Source organism: Cavia porcellus, unplaced genomic scaffold (assembly GCF_034190915.1).
Source record: "Cavia porcellus strain 051 isolate PalLab524CR breed Dunkin Hartley unplaced genomic scaffold, mCavPor4.1 scaffold_14, whole genome shotgun sequence".
Classification (NCBI taxonomy): domain Eukaryota; kingdom Metazoa; phylum Chordata; class Mammalia; order Rodentia; family Caviidae; genus Cavia; species Cavia porcellus.
In genome coordinates this window covers 43,133,382-43,154,238 of record NW_026947497.1, presented here as the reverse complement: position 1 = coordinate 43,154,238, position 20,857 = coordinate 43,133,382, and the positions used below count along the sequence as shown (strand labels likewise).

General features: G+C 34.7%; 1 protein-coding gene across 1 annotated transcript in view; it reads left to right on the top strand.

Moving 5' to 3' along the window:
• Window positions 1-20,857, top strand: part of LOC134478633 (IQ domain-containing protein M-like) — a 238,757-nt gene that overhangs the window by 32,154 nt on the left and 185,746 nt on the right. The window contains exon 2 of the mRNA XM_063260519.1: window positions 1,857-1,969. Within this exon, the coding sequence (XP_063116589.1) occupies window positions 1,857-1,969 (113 nt within the window). The remainder of the gene's footprint in view (window positions 1-1,856; window positions 1,970-20,857) is intronic.

Sequence of the window (20,857 nt, the reverse complement as noted above, 5' to 3'; positions counted from 1 at the left end):
GGGTAAACAAGATAAAATATTTGGAAATGCTCTGGACTACGTTATAAAAGTAAGTTGTATAGCTGTGTATTGCAGTGATCAGGAAGATCCCTGCTTTGCCTGTGAGATTTAACCTCTTGAGAGCAATTCTTAGAGTGTTGATGTAGCTACATGATTCACATTATTAATGAACCAGAAACACAGAACCATGCCAAATTAGATACTGTCCTTGCCCCAGAAGAGTTTATAAATTTACAAGGGAGATTGAAAAGAATCACAATTATCGAAAATAAATGAGAATGCTTATCGTAGAAGTACATTGAGGGAAATGGGGAGGTCAGGCACATGCTTGTGAGTTGGAGGATGCTTTGAATTAATCAAGAAAGCTTCAAAATAAGCTTTCTTATTATGAAGGCTTGTATTGTGAGGGCTTGTATACCTGTTCTAATTCTTGGGTTATTCTTTTATACCCTCTTTGGCTTATGAAGGTCCCCAATTAAAATACAAATTGTATGGCCTTTCCCTTCCTGTCATCTTCTCCGATACTAAAATTCTCAGTGCTTTACCAGCACCTTGTTATTGGCATTTGCTTTCATTAAAGAGTTCCATTTATTCTCTGATATTTGATTGAAATGTATGCTTTCTTTTGTTACCTTTTCTAGAAATTTTGCTTGTTCGATTAAAGACAGAGACTTTTTGACTGAGTGGGAGAAACACATATAGAACTGAAATGTGGTAGGATGTATGTATGTTTATTGGAATATATCTAATATAACACATTTTCTTTGTGTTACTTCTTTGTCTCTCTGTAGAACACTTAACTTGTGATACTATAAATAAATTGAGGCAATTAAATGCTACGATGAACTACTTCTGCATTTTCTCTAAATTCTATGAAAATTAACCAGTCCATGGATTAAACTGAATGTTTCAGGAAAATATATGTTTATGGTATTAGAAGGAAAATTCATTTGGATTGTGGGATTGAACTAAAGGGTTCTCTGTTTAAACCAATTAGTATTTCTGAAAAATGATTGGACGTGTAAATCTCTTTTAGGGGGAAGTACTGGGACCTGAACACAGTACTTTTGGCAAAATATCCTTTTTATTTTTTATCCCTTTCTAGAAATTTTGCTTGTATGATTATCCTTTTTTATTTTTTATTTTGAGACAGAGTCTTGCTAAGTTGCTAAATTGTTCAGGCTAAGATCGAACTTGCAGACCACAAACCTTGACCTACCAGAGTGCTGGGGTTATAGGCGTGCACCACGATGCCTGGCTCTGGACACATAAATCTTAAATTTCCCCACATGAAAAAAATATACGGCAGAAATCCTATGAGACAACTACCACAAGTAAGAAGAAAGAGGGAGTATCTGTTGGCTAAACTTTTGCTCTTTCAGTGTTTACCTTAAAACTTTGAATAATTCCATTTAGTTTGCAACTTCAAAGCTTGTGCCTTCATAATAACCCTAAATTTTCTTTTAAAGTACTTATATGGTAGATAAGTTTTCCTTTCATTTTTATAAGTGCTTTTTACAAATATGATTTGGCTTTAACGTTCCTTTTAAAAAGAAGTCAGTGATCTTGAAGAAAAGGGAGAAAACGAGCCTATTAGTTTTCTGATGGTTGCACTGTATGTAATAAAAACACGAGAGCTTTACCGTGTGAAGAAGCTAGTGAACTGAAGCCCGTCTTTATGCAGTGCTATCACTTCTTCATTTGTCAATAATTGGATGATAAAAATATGATTTTAGCACAGAATACCGAACTCATAAAAGTGCTTTGCTTCCCTCTTTGTAACATTAAGCCATACAATTCGTGTGTACTTTTTTCTGGACAAATATTATTTTAAAATACATTGATATTTCTAACAGGCAAACCATTTGATGACTGGAGAAGCTTTATGCCAAGAAAGTCTTTCCATTTATCTCGTGTCTCCAGTTGGAGTTTTGCTGGACTATCAGGAATGTTTCAAGAAAGTTTTCCTGTAAGTATTTGTAAAACTGAATCTAGCAAAATACTGGGTTAGTTTGAATGAAAACATGAGACTTTACTGTACTCCTGTTTCTTTCCTAAGACAATTTTTCATTGAAATACTTCCCATTTCCTGAAGAGATACTTGAGTTCTGTTATATTTTGTGTATGTCTTAATGCAAAATATGTGTATTATTTTTTATTCAGTAAACGTAGGCCAAAGTGGCCATCACCTGGTTTGGCTCAAATGTGATAGTATAGCAACTGTTTTGTATTAGTACATGGACTAGCAAAAAAGTGTATGGAAGCCAGTGTGAATGAAGAGATTAGAAACATGATAATGGAAGAATTAAATCCATAGTCAATTTCATGACTTACCCAGTGAGGGTATTTTTGAATGAAGACTTTAAAGGAGGACCTGTGACCCTGTGACCTGGAAGTAGAACTGGGACTTTATCTATTTGTAAATAGCGTATGCTATGGTTTGTGTCTGGATATTATCCACAAAGCCTCATGCAGTCATAGGGGCAGACTTCCATGGTCCAATGCTGGGATTATAGGTGTGAGTGCCACACTCACGAGTGTGGCCTACGTGCAATATAAGGGACAGAAATAGTCTTTTCTCTTCACCCTTCTCTTTTTGCTCCTGTTGTTTTTGCTGTCTTCCACCACCATGAACTGTTGCTCCTCTGCCATATGCCACTCTGTCTTGGAGCCAGTGAATATGTGCTGAAAACTCTACAAACTGTGAGCTAAATAAACCTTTTTTTCCTTAATTTTAAGTGTTGAGTATTTTGTCTCAACAATGAGAGAAAAGTAACCAGGACAGTATACTAGGAGAAATTCATGTGTTCAGACATATTTAGCAACAATTTCTTAAAGGACCATAAAGCTTTTATTTTATAGCACTATGTTTTATGGGATCTATATATGGTATATATATCTGGGTTTCTTACATCGCTCATGTATTCTGTTCAGAGTTGAAATATGTCTCTCATTTATTATGTTTTTATCTTTTCATATCACTGATTTTTTTCTTGACTTGCCATTTGATGTCATAACGAAATATCATAGATTAGATGGATTAACAAAACAACAAATAATTTTCTGACAGTTCTGGAGGCTGAGAGTCAAAGATTAAGTTGCTGGCAGAATTTGTTTCTCCTGAGACTACTTGGTTTGCAGACAGCTAGGTCTGCGTTGTGTCTGTGTCCTTGCATGCCCTTTCCTCTGGAAGCATGCATCCTTGCTGCTGCTCTTCCTTTCTGTCTCTTTTTAAGGACATCAATCATATTGAACTAGAGCTTCATACTTATACCTCCAGTTAGCCTTAATTATCTTCTTATAGGCCCTATCTCCAAATAATTCACACTTAGGGTCGGAATCTTAACGTGGATTTTGGGAGGACACAGTTCAGCCAAGAGCATCATAAGACAACAGCAATAAATTAAATTTCCTCCATCTATTAAAGAATTCTTAGTATATCATTTTATAAAATGTTGACTTTTCATATTTTTCCTGTAAAACAAAATTCTAAAATTATATCATACTTAGATTGTGCTCCTAAATTCTTTGTGAATCAAATTTACTAAAACTAAACTACTGTTACCTTTTTTATACAGGGAAATTAAATAGATGTTAAGGAAAATTATATAACTTCAGATAAGGAAATCACATAAGCATTATATTTCTTAAAATTCTAACAGTTATACCTACTACTTCTGAAATACATTTGCCAATCTATTTTCAGAACGTATTTATTAATCATAGTGTATGACTATACTGTCATTGGTAGCTAATGGGATATATAATTCTAGTGCCTGTATATCCTTATCAAAAAAAGAGTCCATGGTAAGTTGTTTTCATTACAATCCAGGAAAAGTAAAAGAATGAACTGCAGTTTCTAGCATCTTGTCCATGCCCTGGTTTACATTAATAATTTAGAAACTACTCTGAATTGTACTGGGAAGTGCATTAAACATTTTTTGAAAAATATCTCTGGAAAGAGTATACTTCATGTAAGTTCCAATTGCAAGACTGGGAGTGTTTATTCATTGCTGAGTGGGAAACTAGGAACAGTTTCCACCACTTGAAGCCTAAATTGTTTATTTTAGTAAAGGTTTTCCTTTACTTTCCCTTGAAGGCAAAATACACACTTGGTAGCAGATGTCAAACGTCAAGTTTCAAGTTGTGTTTTTTTTTTTTTTTAAATAATGACTTTTATGAAACATTTTTGTTTTGTAAAATATATCTAACACAGAACTTGCCATTTTCTCTACTTTTAAGTGTGGACTTCAGTAGTATTAAGCGTACCTGCATCACTGTGTAATCATCATCACCATCCATTTCTAAAACTTTTTCATGTTCCCAAACTGAAACCCATTATGCACGTTTTAACTAACTTGCTTGGTCTATCCTTCAGTCTCCTGGTATTTGTTCTTTCTGGATTGGATCATTTCACTTAGCGTAGTATTTTGATAATTTATTTTCTTTCTTTCTTTCTTTCTTTCTTTCTTTCTTTCTTTTGTACTGGTAATTGAACTCGGGACCTTGTGCTTTCCAGGCAGGCACTGTGCCACTGAACTGTGTCCCTGGCTAGTGTAATGTCTTAACAGCTCATCCCACTTGTATCATGTGTCAGGAACTCCTTCCTTGCTAAGCTGAGTAATATTCTGTTGCATGTATTTAATACATTTTGTTTATCCATTCAGCCATCAGCAGACATGTGAATTGCTTTTCATCTTTTGAGTATTTTCATTAATGCCATATTATTTTTTCCAGTGACTATGCTGCTCTACATTCTCACTAGCAGTTCACTAGGGTTCCAATTTCTCCACGTTCCCTGGAACACTTGTTATATTTTCTGGTGTTTTATATACTAACGGAAAGTAGTGAGTCAGTCTTGATGTGGATTTTAGTCAGTTAAGAAGACAAAATGTAACTAGGAAAACCGGGAATAAAGAAGCCTGCATTGTTAAAGATGAGGAGAAGCAAGAACCAATGAAATCCAGTGCTTGATTTTTTGGAGGACAGATAAGTAGCAACACATTTTGCTTTGAAATGTTCTTCACAGCTTTGCTACTCTTATAAAAGAGCAAATGGGGCTAGGGATTTAGCTCAGTGGCATAAATGCCTGCCTAGCAAGCGTGAGGTTGTGAGTTTGATCCCCAGTCAAAAACAAAAACAAAAACAAAACAAAACCCAGCAAATGCTCTTACTTACTCAAACAAGAAAGTCACTGTGGATATACTTTCCTTAGGCAAAAAGAACATTTTCCCTTTTAAGCTTTAACTGTTTTAAGAAATTGTATTTTGTATCTTTTCAGATTTTTAGTTGTAATTACATAAATAGTAATTCAGTAATGGTATGTGTGTTCGTGCTTCACGCATGTTTGATTGAATCAACCACAGGTTTATTCTATCAGAATTATATTACAATTTCTAATTATTTTAAACAGTGGCACATGGTTTTCAAAAATTTCTTTATTTAAAGTGAAAAGAAATGCATCCTGAAAAAACAGTCCTGGTGTCACATCTTTATGGCCTGTGAAGTATGGAGATATTTATAGCCTTAATTATCTTAAGAGATAGTATTTATCTATGGTGAGTGAGATCTATGAATATAAAATATCACACAACAGAAAAATGTTGTGTTATGTTGCAATCAGATAAGAAAGATCCCATCTCCAATTTCCCGCTGCAATTTCATGCTGTACCTCTTTTTTTAAAAGATTCACTAACTTTATGATAATTTTGAAGCAATCTTGAAACTTACAACTTGCAGAGCTTGTAATTACAGTAACAAAAAAGCTTGGTTATTTATTAATATTCCGATACACAAAAATTAATACATGTCCAGTGGTGGTTTTAAAAACAGCAGATAGCTAAGATAACAAATATTTACATAATTTTGAATATTTAGTTAGTTGCTAGCTAATATTTGAAAACAAAAGGCAGTGAAGTAACTTATTCACTAGTCTTCAGTAAGGCAAGACTTTCTTTCACTGACTATTTACAGTGATGCCATGGTCGTAGGAATCACCAGGGTGTCCCTGAGATGAAATGTGCCACTTAGTAATGTCCCAGAAAAGAGGAGGGAACAAGCAAGGCTATGCGTGTGTCGGAATGCACTGGTAATGGTGGCAATAGGACCCACGGATAAAGGGTAGAAAGAACAGTTTCCAGCAGCATTGGTTCTGTTTTTCCAATGTGGATAAGCAGATTGCATCTCAGGAATTTAAGTAATGTGTGGCCACAGCTCAGTATGGCCAGGGGAAAAGTAGCATGAAATGACACTGAGGAGATAAGCCAGAGCTATCATTAGGAGTTGGGAGCCTTTTCTAGGACTTTATACCTTAGGGCAGGAATAAGCCAGTCACTTTTGCTTCTGCTCCTTAACCTTCAGCCCTTCTAACCTTAATACATGGAAGCAGAGGATTATAAGCAAATAGGATTTAGTCTCATAACCCTTTACAGCATAAATCATTTTCTGTTTCAAAGACCACATTATGGACCTTCTTGACCTGAGAATTTCCAACCACCACCTCCAACTCTCCAAGTGGAATGCATCCTGGATGAAAGGGAAGGAGAAAAAGACTTACGCCCTATTTTTTTAAATACTTACAGCTTCATCTCATAAATACCATAAAGAATTACTGGTTTTGCAGAAACATATTTTTAGAAATGAGAAATTTCAAATGTCTTTTAAGTTGTTCAAGTTGCGCTTCTTTTGACTATAAAATGGGTTGATTTTAACAAATGAAATATCTTAGCATTTTTCTTTGGTGAATGACTTTCAGCCATTTCAGTAAAAATAAGGATCATAAAAAATCTAAAGCGATCATTTCCTTTTAAAATGGAAGTTTCGATGTCCTTTTATAATTCTTTGCTGAAGTTTGCTGCCACAAAATTGTGACATTTGAAGGATTTTGTTTGCATTATGAAATGTGAAACACACTAGCACATTTCTTTTCCTACATAAATTCAAAAGAGTTCCTACATAATCGTGTCTTCACTCTGTTCTGTTCTCCCCATTTCCAAAATAAAGTCTTGGGGTAGGTATTGTAATTATCTTCATGTGCTTGATTTTCTTGCCATGACTTATATTTGACAAAAGATGGCCATTGATTTTTCTAAGGATTAGCTCATATCATCAAATCATTACTACTCCTAAATTAAAACTTTCTGTTCATTCAGATGTTTTCTTAACTTCTTAGTCATTTGGTTAAAAATTAAATTATTTTTAAAAACCCCTGCAGTGTGCTTGAGATCCTGATTTAATAGTCAAGTTGCTATGATTTTGTTTGCATTTTGAAGTAGGACTTCAGCCATTTAGCATTACCTATCATTTTATGTTTATTTTTTGATACTATTGTGTGGAGTAGAGGTCTCCAGTATTTTTTATTATCTTAAACTTTAGATTTTAATTTGAAATGCATATTTCTTTTTCTATGAATTAATAAAATTTTACATCTTTATGACACAATGATAGTTATTCCCTCTGAAAAATACATTTAGTTTACATAAAGACCCACCTTTCAATAGTTCTGTGGTCTTGGAGCAGTATCAAAGCTACAAAGCTGATACTGCTACAAGACATTATATTTCTATAATGATAATTTATTTTATTTCATTGAATATTTCCTTCTAGACAGAAATTACTACTGTTACTCTAGCTAATAAAATATTTTTTAGGAAACAGAAAGGAAGTACTCCATGCCACATTCCTTTAGCAGTGAGTAGGTCTATATATATATTCAATTATTCTCACAAAGATTTAGAAAACAGCACTCTTAGCAAATACACCACCTGGATTATAATGTCACTTGGATTTTCTTGAGTACTGCCACCTAGTCATATTGTAGTCTTGTACATTGCACATGGCTTTCAAGCATGGAGGGTTAGGTAAGTTAGTAAGATTTTTACCTTTGTATTTTGGTACAATTCAATTTTTATTTTTAGAGAAAAGTCTAAATGAATGTCTCCGATTTCTTTGGTTATAAAAGACTATTGGAATTTTACATTTGGGAGTCACTTCACATTGTTTCTTTATGGTAGAAATCAAAAGATTCAACCCAGGTCTCTCAATCATAAATGCCCTTTTGCACAGCACCTGCCTGGCAAGTGCAATGTCATGAGTTTGATTTCTGGTATCAAACAAAACAAAAAAGAAAGAAAGAAAAACAATAAGGAATATCCCTTTGTAGAAGTGCTCCTTTGTTCTGAGATCTCCCCAGGTAGGAAAGACCTTTGTGGAGCCTGAGCCCCTAGGTATAAATAATTATTGCGAACAGTTCTGCTTATGCAGTTGCCAATCAATGTATGCATTCTTGGGATAAGCTAGAGTGCTGTTGTTTCTAAAACCTGAATGAAAGCACGAAAAGTTGAGTATAGAAAGCCTTTTATTTTTTTTAAAATTTTATTTAAAAGTAAAAAGAGAAAAAACAAAACAAAACAAAGCGGTGTAAGGGTACAAGTAATACAGAACTACCAAAAAAAAAAAAAAAAAAAAAGTAAGAAATCACCAGTTAATAGATTACACATTATCATCTTAGAGATAGTTGCTCAAGTCACAGTATCAAAGCATACAAAGTGAACATTCAAACAGAGAGACTGCAAACAGTTGTGTTCAATGATCCAACCAAAAACATCAATATGGTCAGCTATTTAACACCCCTAAACACACTTGCAGTTGGCCTGGGGATTTAGCTCAGCAGCATATGTGCCTGCCTTGCAAGTGTGTGGTCGTGAGTTCGATCCCTGGTACCGATGAAAAAGAAAAAGATGAAAAAAAAACCCAGTTATCCAGAAAGCCTTTTAGCAGATATTAGGTTAAGGAAATGAACAGATCGTACCTGCCCTGGGGAATCCCTGTCCCCCACCCCCTGCCTTGGGAAGATAAGTACACTTGTTCTTTAGTAAAGGAACATTAACTAAATTTCTTAAAAAGTAATGATAGAGAACAAACTGTAAAAAGGCAGCCAAAAAAGGCAAACATCTGTTACTGAACATGTCTCATTTGACTTCCTTTTAATGTTCTTAGGAATAAATTTATGAACTAGGGAAGTTTAGCACTAATTAGCTTGTTTTCATCAAACAGAATGCACCAGACAGGGATGTTGAATATGAATGAAAACTTCAATAGTAGTAATAATTACATAAAGAAAGCACTGGTAGCCAGAGTTTTGGCCAAAATTTTTGCATATTATTGTGTATATTACTATTGTGTTCATGTAGATGTATGTGATTTATAAATGAGTATAATTTGCTTTTTTAGATGATTAGAAAATGCTTTTAAAATGTGTATTAATTAAACAGTAGATGGATTAGACAAGAGACTTCTTTTCAGTTATTCACTGTTAGGCTAATGAGATGTTAGAATAATTTGGTATAAAAAATAAAGGGCTACTCAAAGTCAAAATTTTATATCACAAATAGTAACAATAGTAATAGTTACACCTTTAGTACTTGTACAGATTTGTAACCATCTTTTGGAACTCTTGGGACTACACAATTTTGGGAGTTCAGAACAGTTTGCATTTTAGAAGGATAAGAAGATAAGTGTACCTGAAGTCAAACCTATAATGAAGTTAATATTTGCAATGAAGCATATAAATGTTCTCAAAAAAGGGAGGTAGAGGCCACTATATTGGTCTTGCATGGGCTGGTTTAAGCGAAGTTCTGCCATCAAAAAACAGGTGAGTTAAATTTTGACTTCATATGCATTATGAAAAATTTGTTGTTTTTCTGAGTTTTTAAAATTTCAAGACCCTGTCTTAGTTACTTTTCTCTCGTTGTTGGGGCAAAACACCTGACACTAAAAATGAAAGAAGGAAATGTTTTTTTCCCTACAGTTCTGAAAGTTTCAGTCCATATTCAGCTGGCTCCAAATGATAGAGTGGCATGGTGGCTGCCATTCATGGCCAGCTGCAAATAGCAAGGCGCAAACCAGCAAGGCAAAGAGACACACCTTCTTCCAGCCATTGCATCATGTCGTAGCTCCACCAATTTGTGGTGTAACACTCACACCACTAATTTGAGTGCTAGACAGTAAACCAAGCATGAACGGTAGATTTGGTAGAGTCCATTATTACGTGAGATGTGGGAGCCACTGCCATAAACCATGACAGTCTCAGATAAAGAATTGTAAACTTGTAGCGGCAGTACTGATAATACTAAGTAGGAGCAGTTAATAAAAGAAGATGGAGAAGAGAAGGCCCACACAGACACACACACACACACACACACACACACACACACACACATGCTTGTCCCACACAGATGGAGGAAAAGCACATCCACAATATTATTAGAAAGAGTAAGAGGAGAAAGTGGTATTTAAGGTGTTGCATGCATCTTACTATAGTATTTTCTGGCTTGCAAAAATAGTGTGTATAGTATTTAATCTCTTGTTTTGAAATGGACTTTTTCCTCTATTCTTTTTCTTTAGAATTAATGGTTGTTCCTTTTGTCAGGAAGATCTCTTGTTGGTTTCTTCGTTTCTTTTTCTTTTTTTGCAACATCCTCTAGTGTGTGTTGCCCAGAGGTATGGATGAGACGGATATGCAAAGTGAAGGGGCTTGGCCAAAGCCTAAAACTGGAGTGCATGGTCAGAGAATAAACAGATAAGGTACTTGGCCTCACCTTACAGTAGGATGAAAATGCATTGCCTAAAGGAGTGAATGCTCTGGCTTTGTCCTCCCCACACTGTTTTATCAATGAATTTAGTCCTAGAGTCAGTTATGTAACAGACCATCCTCATCATGCCTTCCTCTTCCCATGATAGCTACGGTCCCTGTCCAGGTGAGTTTCATATTTTCTTTGATTCTAGTTCCCTGGTTCTATCAACAGAAGGCCACAGAGGCTTCAGTTTGAAACTATCTTTTGAGACTTTCTCATGCTGAGGAGTCTGGGTTCATAGCAGCCCCTCTGGACACTCTTGGAATATGGATTGGCCGTGGACTCCGAGTGATCTTTGAGATATCTTTCATCCTTTCGCTCCATGCCGCAGTCACAAACTGCAACACTCCATCACTCATCGGAAGACCCTTTTTTTGATTGCTAGTTAGCAGGAACAAACCCATACCAGGGACAAAACCCAAAAACTTTAAGTCTTATGAGATTTTTGTAAGGCAAAATATGTCACAGATTGTGAGATCTGGTTGGTAAAATCTGGAAGCTATCCATAGTTGTTGTAGACAGTGGAGACCATAGCAGTGACTAAATGTCATAGCACTCCACTTTTCAGTGATTGGTTCTTAGTTCAATTCCAATTTTATTCTTGAAACAAATACGTGGGATAATTTTTAACCTCAAATTACAAGTTCTTTGTGTTTTTCTTCATCTGCTCGTTATATACCTGTTACTATTTTTTGGCATGCAAGAAAGTCTTTTAACATTTGCTTTGTGTCATGCAATGTGCATATGTACAGATTTTTGAAGAAAACTTAGGATGTAAAAGATTAAGGAAAAATCAATCATGCTTAGTACAAGAATATTTTATAGCCTTATTTTTTCTGTTAAAACTTTAAGACTACCATTTGGTATTGACTGGTGTATTCTCTATACCATGGGCCAATGGCAGTAGCATACCATTTATGCAGCATGTTTTTTTCCTTGATATTTTGCAATTGTATAGTTTTAAAATACAATTTAGTATATTATATTTGTAGTTAGATTTTTGTGGACTTCTAAATTTTCTTCAGATACATTCCTTGCAGTAGTATGATAGTGCAAACTCTCCTTTTTTGCTTTATTTTGTTATATATTATTAAAGTGACCGCTGAAAAACTATTGGTTTGGGGCTTTTTGAAGATTGTCTTGTTGCTTTTTCAGTAAATCTCAAACTTAAAGACATTCAAGTTGGGGACTTTGATAGCTATGAACGGACCTTGCCTCAGGAATATTTGTAGATAGGAATGAATGCCAGAAAGTGAGAGTGTAGGCCAGTGCTCAGTCAGAGCCCAGCTTGTCCAGAAGCAAGAAGAAAAGCAGTAGTGATGTGGAAGGAATTGCTAGGAAGTGCAAAGCAATAATCATGGAAACAAATTGAAAATAATTGAGAGATTGGTCCAAGGTGAAAAAATGGGATCATTGCTCCTCTATTTCCCACTTACCCTCCCTCCTTCAGTTAGCACGGCTCTTCTTGGTTCACTCCAACGAATCCCTGTATCCAAATTGTTGTACTGCACCACTATTTTAAGGTAACTGCAAAAGTGCAAATGGTTTATTTGCAGTTTTTTTTTTGTTTTTTTAATGCTTCACATTGTATATTTATGTCAAAGATGAAAAAATCTCACTTTGTTCAACTTAGGTATGAATGTGGCTTACTAATGTTCTCTTGGAGTGGAACTTGTCTGTTACATAGGGGGCTTAAATGTACTCAAAAATAAAAGTTCTGAAAGAAAAAAACAAACAAATCCAACAACCAACTAAAATTAGACAAACACTCATGAAAAATACAGGTTTAATGAGTTATAAGTTTTATTAATTTTCAAAATTGTTAGGGAATTCTTTAAATCTTTTTACAAAAACTTGATAGCTTATAAAAATATATACAACTTGAAGTACATTAGTATATTAGGCATTATGTAAAAGAAATAGCAAACATGAATTTAAGATTTAATTAAATATACAAATTTCTTATTTGGTATATTAGATACTTGTGAGAAGTAAATTACAGATTTAGCTATGTACGTTTTAGCAGCCAATATAACAAGACAGGATTAGTGACTTGATTCACAGTATTTTCATAAGATGAAAGCAAACAAGAAAAGTGTACCATATAGTTGATGATTAAAAAGTGTGAAATAAGTTAATGAACAATGTATTCAAAATATGCTTTCATAAAATGCAATAATATGCTACATAATGAGCCCCTTTTAATCATGAGACAAAAACAGAACTTGATGAAAACTTTTTGTAGGGTGAGGGATTTGGGGGTGTGAATTTTTATGGTGGAGATAATGTGGGAACTCTGTTATCTTGGTGTTGAGTTCTCTCCTGGTTTAATTCAAACGGAAGAGGCCGATTTTAGGATTTCTGGTGGAGTGTGGAAACATCCTTTGGGCTCTTCCTATTCTGTGTGTAACCCGGAGTCATCCACCTTGTCACCTAGAAATTTTTTAAAAATGTAGACATTTCTATGGAGTCAGAGGATCTGTAGTGACTTATAAGCCTGGAAAAGTTTCAGAAGCATTGTTTTAGACAAGTCAGTGTAATATTGTTGCTTTTTAAAGTAGTTCTGACTTACACAAGTCACCCCCCCCCCGGTACAAACCAGATGTGCAAGTATCCTAAAGAAGAATTTTGTTATGTGGTAGGACAGAAATCTATTTCCTTATAAAAAGAAAAGTTAGATTATAACCAATCAAAGATATAAAAACTACATTCTCAAATAATGAAGCAGCATTATAGTGAATCTCAAAGTATGCATGGGGAAATTAGCCAGTTCTTTTGATATCAGAGCTCTCACCTAGGTAGATTATTGTGGACAGTTTCAATAAGGCGATATGTCTATCCAAGTATATAAGGTCTCTAGGAATAAGATCCATACTGATTTATGAATCATTAAAATTTTAGAAGCCCCATTCTGGATAATTCCCCATCAAAGTCCTCAAACAAGAAGTCACAGTCAATTTGTAGTTAGGGGGCTGGGGCAAAATTTGACCACAGTGCATGGAACTGGCAATCCCATTGTGGTTAAGTTTTGTGACTCACTACAAAACTTTTGTACTGTTCTAAATGAAGTAAAAGTGGAAAACAAAATTGCCAGGGGCCAATCAATTAAAAATCTAACCTGAACTCCTCTATTTTTTCTCCTCTTTCTGACATTTTTATAAATTAAAAACATACTGCCTATATCACTAGTTTCACCATCTTAATAGTAGTACTGAGTATGAATACCAACCAGCTCCTGTTGGAGGCTAAGCTGTGTGTACCTTGGGTATGTAGAACAAGGTCGCTGCTTCTCCTGAGTTGGGCAGGGCTCCATGAGAAGTGTATGCAGCTCAGAAACTGATGCAGGAAGAGACTTGGCTTTCCCCTGAGATAAGATAGATGCTTTCCCACTTGTTCCCCATGTAACCACCAAGGCATGATGTTTTGCTGAAGATTAGATGTTCTTCCTGTTCAGCATCTTACCCTCCCCTTAAGTTCTCTATGAACATCAGCCATCTACTGATTGTATAAATAAACGCGCTTCAGCCATTGGGCATTTCCCATGAGGAGAGAAGCTCCACCTGGCCTCAGCTTCCCTCACCTTGATTCCTGTCTTCCTCATCCTCCACCATCCTCTTTCTAGAGTTTCAAGAGCTCTGTTGGATGCAGTAATCTCCAACTAGTAAGGTGAAGATACTAAATTTTTCAATCTTCTCAGAAAATGCAGGAAATAGGATAAAATAAGATATGTACTTTGATGAGACTTGATGAAGATCATGTCCAGAAGGCACACAGTAAGGTTCTAATTTTTAGTTATAACAATTAGTTTTGCGATGTACCCCCAGACCTCCCATATAGTATATAAATAACATAGAAACAATTTTCATTTACAATGGCTCAAATTCAGATTTAACCTGCAAACACATACAAATAAAACAATGATTTAAAAAAATTTTTTTTGTCTTTTTCATTTTTATCGGTACCGGGGATCGAACTCACAAACGCCTGCTTGTAAGGCAGGCGCTTATGCCATTGAGCTAAATCAAGTTTATAACTGGGTTGTTTAGTAACAAATTAACTTCCCAGGTGACAACCTTAAAACTTCAAAAGGAAAATATTGGAAAGCAGAAATCATCCTACATGTATTCAAGCATCAACGTATGCATCTGTATGAATACAACCTTATTAAGATGCCTCTCATCATAAAATGGAAACTCATGTCTTCAGTCTATCCTTGTAGGTATGCAGTTTTAATTTCAGCTGGTAAAAACATGTTGTAGGTATCTATAGACTCCTAGAGTTTAAGACATCAGAATGTCTGATTTATATCTAGCAGCAGCTAATCCACTGCTTGGTATCCTTCAGTTTTTGAGTTTAAAAAGCACATATGAATCATATGAATCATAGGAGTGATTTTGAGATATGTAACTTCCTAGGAATTTATCATATACCTGAAATTTCTTAAATCTTGTTATCAAAAATGAGATGTTGATTTAAAACTCAAGGAATATTTCAGCCATATTTTAAAAAACTTGTCTATTGTTCTATATATTAGTCATGTGAAAGCATATACTATCCTACTGAGATAATGCCTCACAAAGCTTAATGAATAGATGAGCACATGTCTGTCCTTTTCATATCCTGGGGGAAAAAGTGATATTAATTTTATGTCACTTGTTTGCTTGCTTTTTCTCACAGTTTTAGCATATATACACATGTGCCTAGTTAGTGCAATGTTTAGCTTTGATAGTTTTTAACATTATGCAAACAGAACTATAGTTCTTTGTTCTCCTTTTGCTCTACAATGTATTTTTGATATCCTTTGATCTTCATTAACATGAATATGTGATTCTGCTTCGTTCACTTATATCAATGCACATCATCCCCTGAAATGATGTACTACAGTTTCATCATCCTTTTTATGGTTGAGAGATATTTGGCTTTTTAAAAATATCCTTGTAAGAAAAAAACTATGCTACAAACATTCATTTACACGTCTCCAATGCAAGAGTTTGTCTACGACAAGTGATTTTAACTAGTACCTTCATGTGTCATGGGTGAATACCTATTCTAAAAATGAAAATCCTAATCTTTTAGAGTTGATTCCAAAATTCAGTTCATTCAGTCTTGGACTCAGGTGGACAGGGCATGGGCAGTGGAATTTAATTGATCATTGAATTATTTGCCTCTACCTATGAGTGGCTCCTCTGTTTACTGCATATCCCTAGAGCTGGGATGGCTGTGCTGGCCGGTGGTCATGAATTTCACTTTACTATGCAGCAGCAAACTTGCTGTTTATGTGATTTTCCACTGCCTCATACACTTGGCAACACTTAACATTGTCAAAATTTTAACATTTCCAATTTGGAAATTATGACAGTTCTTTGGGACTTTTATATACATTTTGCCAGTGACCAATAACATTAAGTTTTCTTTTGGGTCACCATTATTTCTTCTTTGTGAACATTATATGGTTTGTGTTTTCTATTTGTAAATTATTTTGTCCTTTTTATTTGCCTGTTACATCTCTTTTTTTAAAAGAAAAATTATTCTTATATTTTTCTCTGGTATTCAATTTTTTCCTTTCTGCTACCTTGGTATTCATATTCTTTTTACTTTTCATAAGTGGGTAATTCATAAATTTTAACATGCACCTTTTGCTTTAACTGTCTTCAGTTTTTCCCCTTCCTATGGAGATGATAGCATCCTTAATTACTAGTTTACTTTTCTTATTTTTTTAGCCTCTTATATTTGATGCTATTATTTTGTTTCATCATTTTGCATTTTCATGCTCAACCTTTTTTTTTTGTTGTTACTTCTGTATATGATGATATTCCTTCCTGAACTACTTCTTTTAGAAATGCATTTAATAAGGATAACTTGGCAGAAAACTTCAGCTAACAGTGTTGTTTTTTGTTCTTTTTTACTCATGTCTTTTTGGCATTTTAAAGGTATGGTTTTGTTTTATGGCTCTCATGGTTGTTAAGAAAAGGTGTACATTCACCCAGCTGCTTTCCCTTGAAAGTAATCTGTGTACATTTTGCTTCTGAGGACTTTTTTATTGTTCTGTTGTTTTATTGAGGTAAGTATGGCTTTGTTATTATTTATTTTTCTTGGTCTTTGTTGGGTTTCCTAAACTGGAAAATCAATATCTTTCAATAATTCTAGAAACAGAAACAAATCTTTCTTTATCTTTTCAAATATTACTTGTCTTCATTTTTTTTATAAAACTCTAATTAAAACTAAGTTTCTGATTATACATGTGATCTTTCATTCTCTTATCATTATTCATCTCGTTCTCATTGCTATATCATGTTTTATTCTTCTTTGTATTCTAGCTTATCAAGTCTTTTTATAGGTGTCTATTCAGGCCTTTTGCTACTCAGTAAATTTCCAATTTCAATTATATGTTTTTCATTTTTAAAATGTCTGCTTATTTTCAAAATAAACTTGGTCAATTTTGATAATTTTTGGTTCCTTCAGCATAATTTCTCTAAACACAGAGAAATGTAAACTCATTCCTATATTCTATATGCAGAATAATATGTAGTTTAAGGTTCTGCATATGTTTTTTTTTGATTCCTTGATTGTATATTTTATCACATTTAGTGACATTGCTTCATTTTGAGCTCATTTTCTTAGTATTTTATTGTAAGAATTTTTGAAGCTTCGGTTTAAATTTCATTCATCTAAAAATGATTGATGTTTGCTTTTGCCAGACACTATTGAGCACTACTAACTTGAGATACCTTTATTCTAAATTTTTAGATATTTTGTGGAAGGAAAGGTTGTGTTGCATTTATAGTATTATAAATCAAACCCCAAATCTATGTGGAGTCTTATCAGAAATTCTTGCAGAAGAACTTTTACCTTCTCCATCTAGGTTTCTCTGTCTCTGTCTCTCTTGTGGAAAATTTTAAATCCTGGTTTATGATTTGTGGTTATTGACCTTCTAGCACTCAGATTTTATGGGGGATATTTTTGGAACTGCCTTTCATTCTCTGAGTTCAGTGTTTGTCTTTCAACTACAGGGACTCCAGCTTATTAAATCTAAGCTCTAAGCCATTAGGAAATTCCATACAAGTGCCTCCAAAAATTAAAAATAAGAGTACCCTGTGATCCAACAATTCCACTACTGGATATATATCCAAAATAAATGAAATCAGTATGTTAAAGAGACATCTGCACTTCCATGTTTGTGGTAACACTATTCACAATAGCTAAGGTAGAGAATCAACTGAGCTTTCATTTTATTCTGCAGTACTTATACACAACATACTATTATTCAGCCTAAAGGACAATGAAATCCTGTGATCTGTGACAATATGGTGGAGCTGGAGGTAATTTTGTTAAGTGAAGTAAGTCAGGTACAGAAGGACAAATTTCACATGATCTTGTGACCAAATCTAGCTCTCTGGTCAAAAGAGCAAACAGTAAGTGGTGGGGAATGGCAAAATGTGTGTTTATTATAAAGAATAAAAGAGAAGCTCTCTGCTAGTTGGGAAAGAGTGGCCCATAATGTGGACACCATAGATGTTTAGACCTATTGGGTTTTATTACAGTTTGGGGACTGGTGTACATGACAGAAGGCAGGGATACTCCTGGTTGTAGGTAGGCCTTTGATAGAAAGCAATCTGTTTTGTTTGTATTTTACTGTCTCCAAAGTCTCTCATTTGGCTACGGACCTGTTCTTTTATCACATGTACTTTATTAGGCCCTGATGGTCTGTTATGATATGCTGATTTACTGAGGCCCTAACTTTTAGTTTAGTTTAATTATTCAGGAGCTGTGCCACATTTGCCTAGCTTCTTTTATCTTTAGGCTTCATTCTTACTCATGTGGAATCTAAAAAAGTTGGTCTCATAGAAGTTAAGAGTAGAGTGGATACTTATCAGAGGCTGCAAGAGTAAGAATGAAGCACTAACTTATTATTAGAGGTGACCAGAAATAGTGGTAATATGTATTTCAAAAAGCTGTAAGAGGTGGAGTTCTGGAAGGTGGTGGATCAGTAAGCGGCAAAATAGGGAGCCTCTCAGAGAGAAACAGCTCAGATGCTGGAATAAAACATCCTGGAGAAGACCAGACAGAGGGAGATGGATCCAGGAAGAAACTAAAGGGAAAGTAAAGAAAAAAGAAAAGAAAAGAAAGAAAGAAAGAAAGAAAGAAAGAAAGAAAGAAAGAAAGAAAGAAAGAAAGAAAGATTAATGAAAATCATGGACGGAAGGTTGTAGCCAGACTTACTCTCACTGGACCCCGTCCCATTGTATAGGAAACGATGCTGGAATCCAGAGACATGCAGTCATGGTGAAGTTGGGGGTTGGTGGGCTTGAGGGCCTGGTGGGAGGAAGTGGTCATGGAGGGGAGCGCGGAACACAGAGCAGCACTCAGCTCAGAGATTTGGTTTGGAGATCTATACCAGCCCTCACTGAGTGCATGGAAATTAGTCCTCCCACAGGAGTGGGTGAGGAGGCTGGGCAGCATTTTCCAGTCTGGGAGGATAAACCTGAAACCAGAACTGTAGCAGCTTCAGTCAGCCACTCGAATTGTTACATTTGATAGTATCAAGTCTGAGAGTATAGGCAACTACTCTGAAGACAATAAGATTCACTATGATACCCATTCTAATTTGACTATTACCTCTTTTGAAGTCCTATAATATCTCCAATGTTTTATTCTTTTGATTTTATTCTGTACTGCTATGTTCAATTTTATTGTACCTGATGACATGCACAACTCTATTGAAGATAACAAGAGACATTGTAGATCACCTTGTATTGTGGTTTTAAATTATGTACTATGTTCATCCTTTTGTCTTGAATGACCTCAATTTTTTTCATTTGCTTTTATTCTTTTCGAAATAAAAAAAAAAAAGCTGGAAGAAAATATGTTGATTATTTTCACCTTAAAGAATTGATGTTTGGGAGATAACATATCTTTGTCCTGATCTAAACTTCACAGTGTATACATACATTGAAATGTCATATTACTCATAAATATGTGAGAGATAAAATTGTATATACCAGTTCAAAATTTTTTTGAATTTTTTAAAAAATTAAAAATTACAGCAAAACAAAACAAAAAACACAGAACCTAGGGCATCAGGAGTCTTTATAACCCATCAGACTAAGGCAGGTCTTAGACCTCAGAAAACAGTAAATTCAATGTTTTGTTTTTTTTTTTCACTAGAATGGACTTCTGTTACTTTTACACCCAGGCATTAAGATATTTTTTGTTTTTATGCTTCTTAGAATTTATGTTTACATTGTACTATGATCTGTTAGTAGGAAGATACTCTGGGAAACAGGAGGCCTCATATCTTTTAAAGTGTCAGTCCTATAAAATAATTTGCCCCCTTCTTCCTTCAACCTTTGTTTTGCCTCTTAAGCTATGCTTAAATAACTCTGCATAGAACAGTGAATATCTTTATTTTTTCCATGATAGCTAAAGAAATAAGTGACTGATATTTGCTAAATCCCAAATCTGAAAGTTGAATGACTTTTTGAGACAATGGCCATTATGGAGTTGGCAGCATTAGTTTGGGACAGATATGTGAAGGAAATACAACACTTCAGACAACTTGGCAAATTGGGGCTGGCTTGGCTCATGAGCAGATACTGAGAGTGTATGAGTTTTCCCTGGAACATCACAACTTCCTAGGGGTGGTTATATCGCCTCGAAACCATTCTGTGGCTTATCTGTCTGCATTATTGGAAACTTTTAAATTCAAAAAATACAAAGAGATTGACTTATAAAAAATTTCAGAAAGATGTGTTTGTTGCCTTCTGGTTATATATATATGTGTGTGTGTAAATGTATAAACAATTGACACTTTTCTGTTTAAGGCATTTCTCTTGCTAAATGCAGTCATAGTATAAGGAATCAGCTCATTGCTATTTCACAGAAGGTGCAAGGGACGTTACTCATTTCCACAGGGCAAACACTAATGCTAATTGTCCAGCCTGGCAGGAAAATCCGATCTGTTTATTTCACGTGTTTTAAAATGTATTTGGAAATACACACACACACACACACACACACACACACACACACTCACACACACACACACACACGTACTAGTAATGATTTTTTTACAGATACCTATTGTTAAATAAATCTTTTTTTTAGACATTCAATAATTTGCTCATATGTGGTAGGATCACAAAGCTGCTGAAAACTGTGAAAATTCCTTTCTACTTAGAAAAGAACTTTTAACCACATTTAGGATTAAATGTTAGAGAATTATA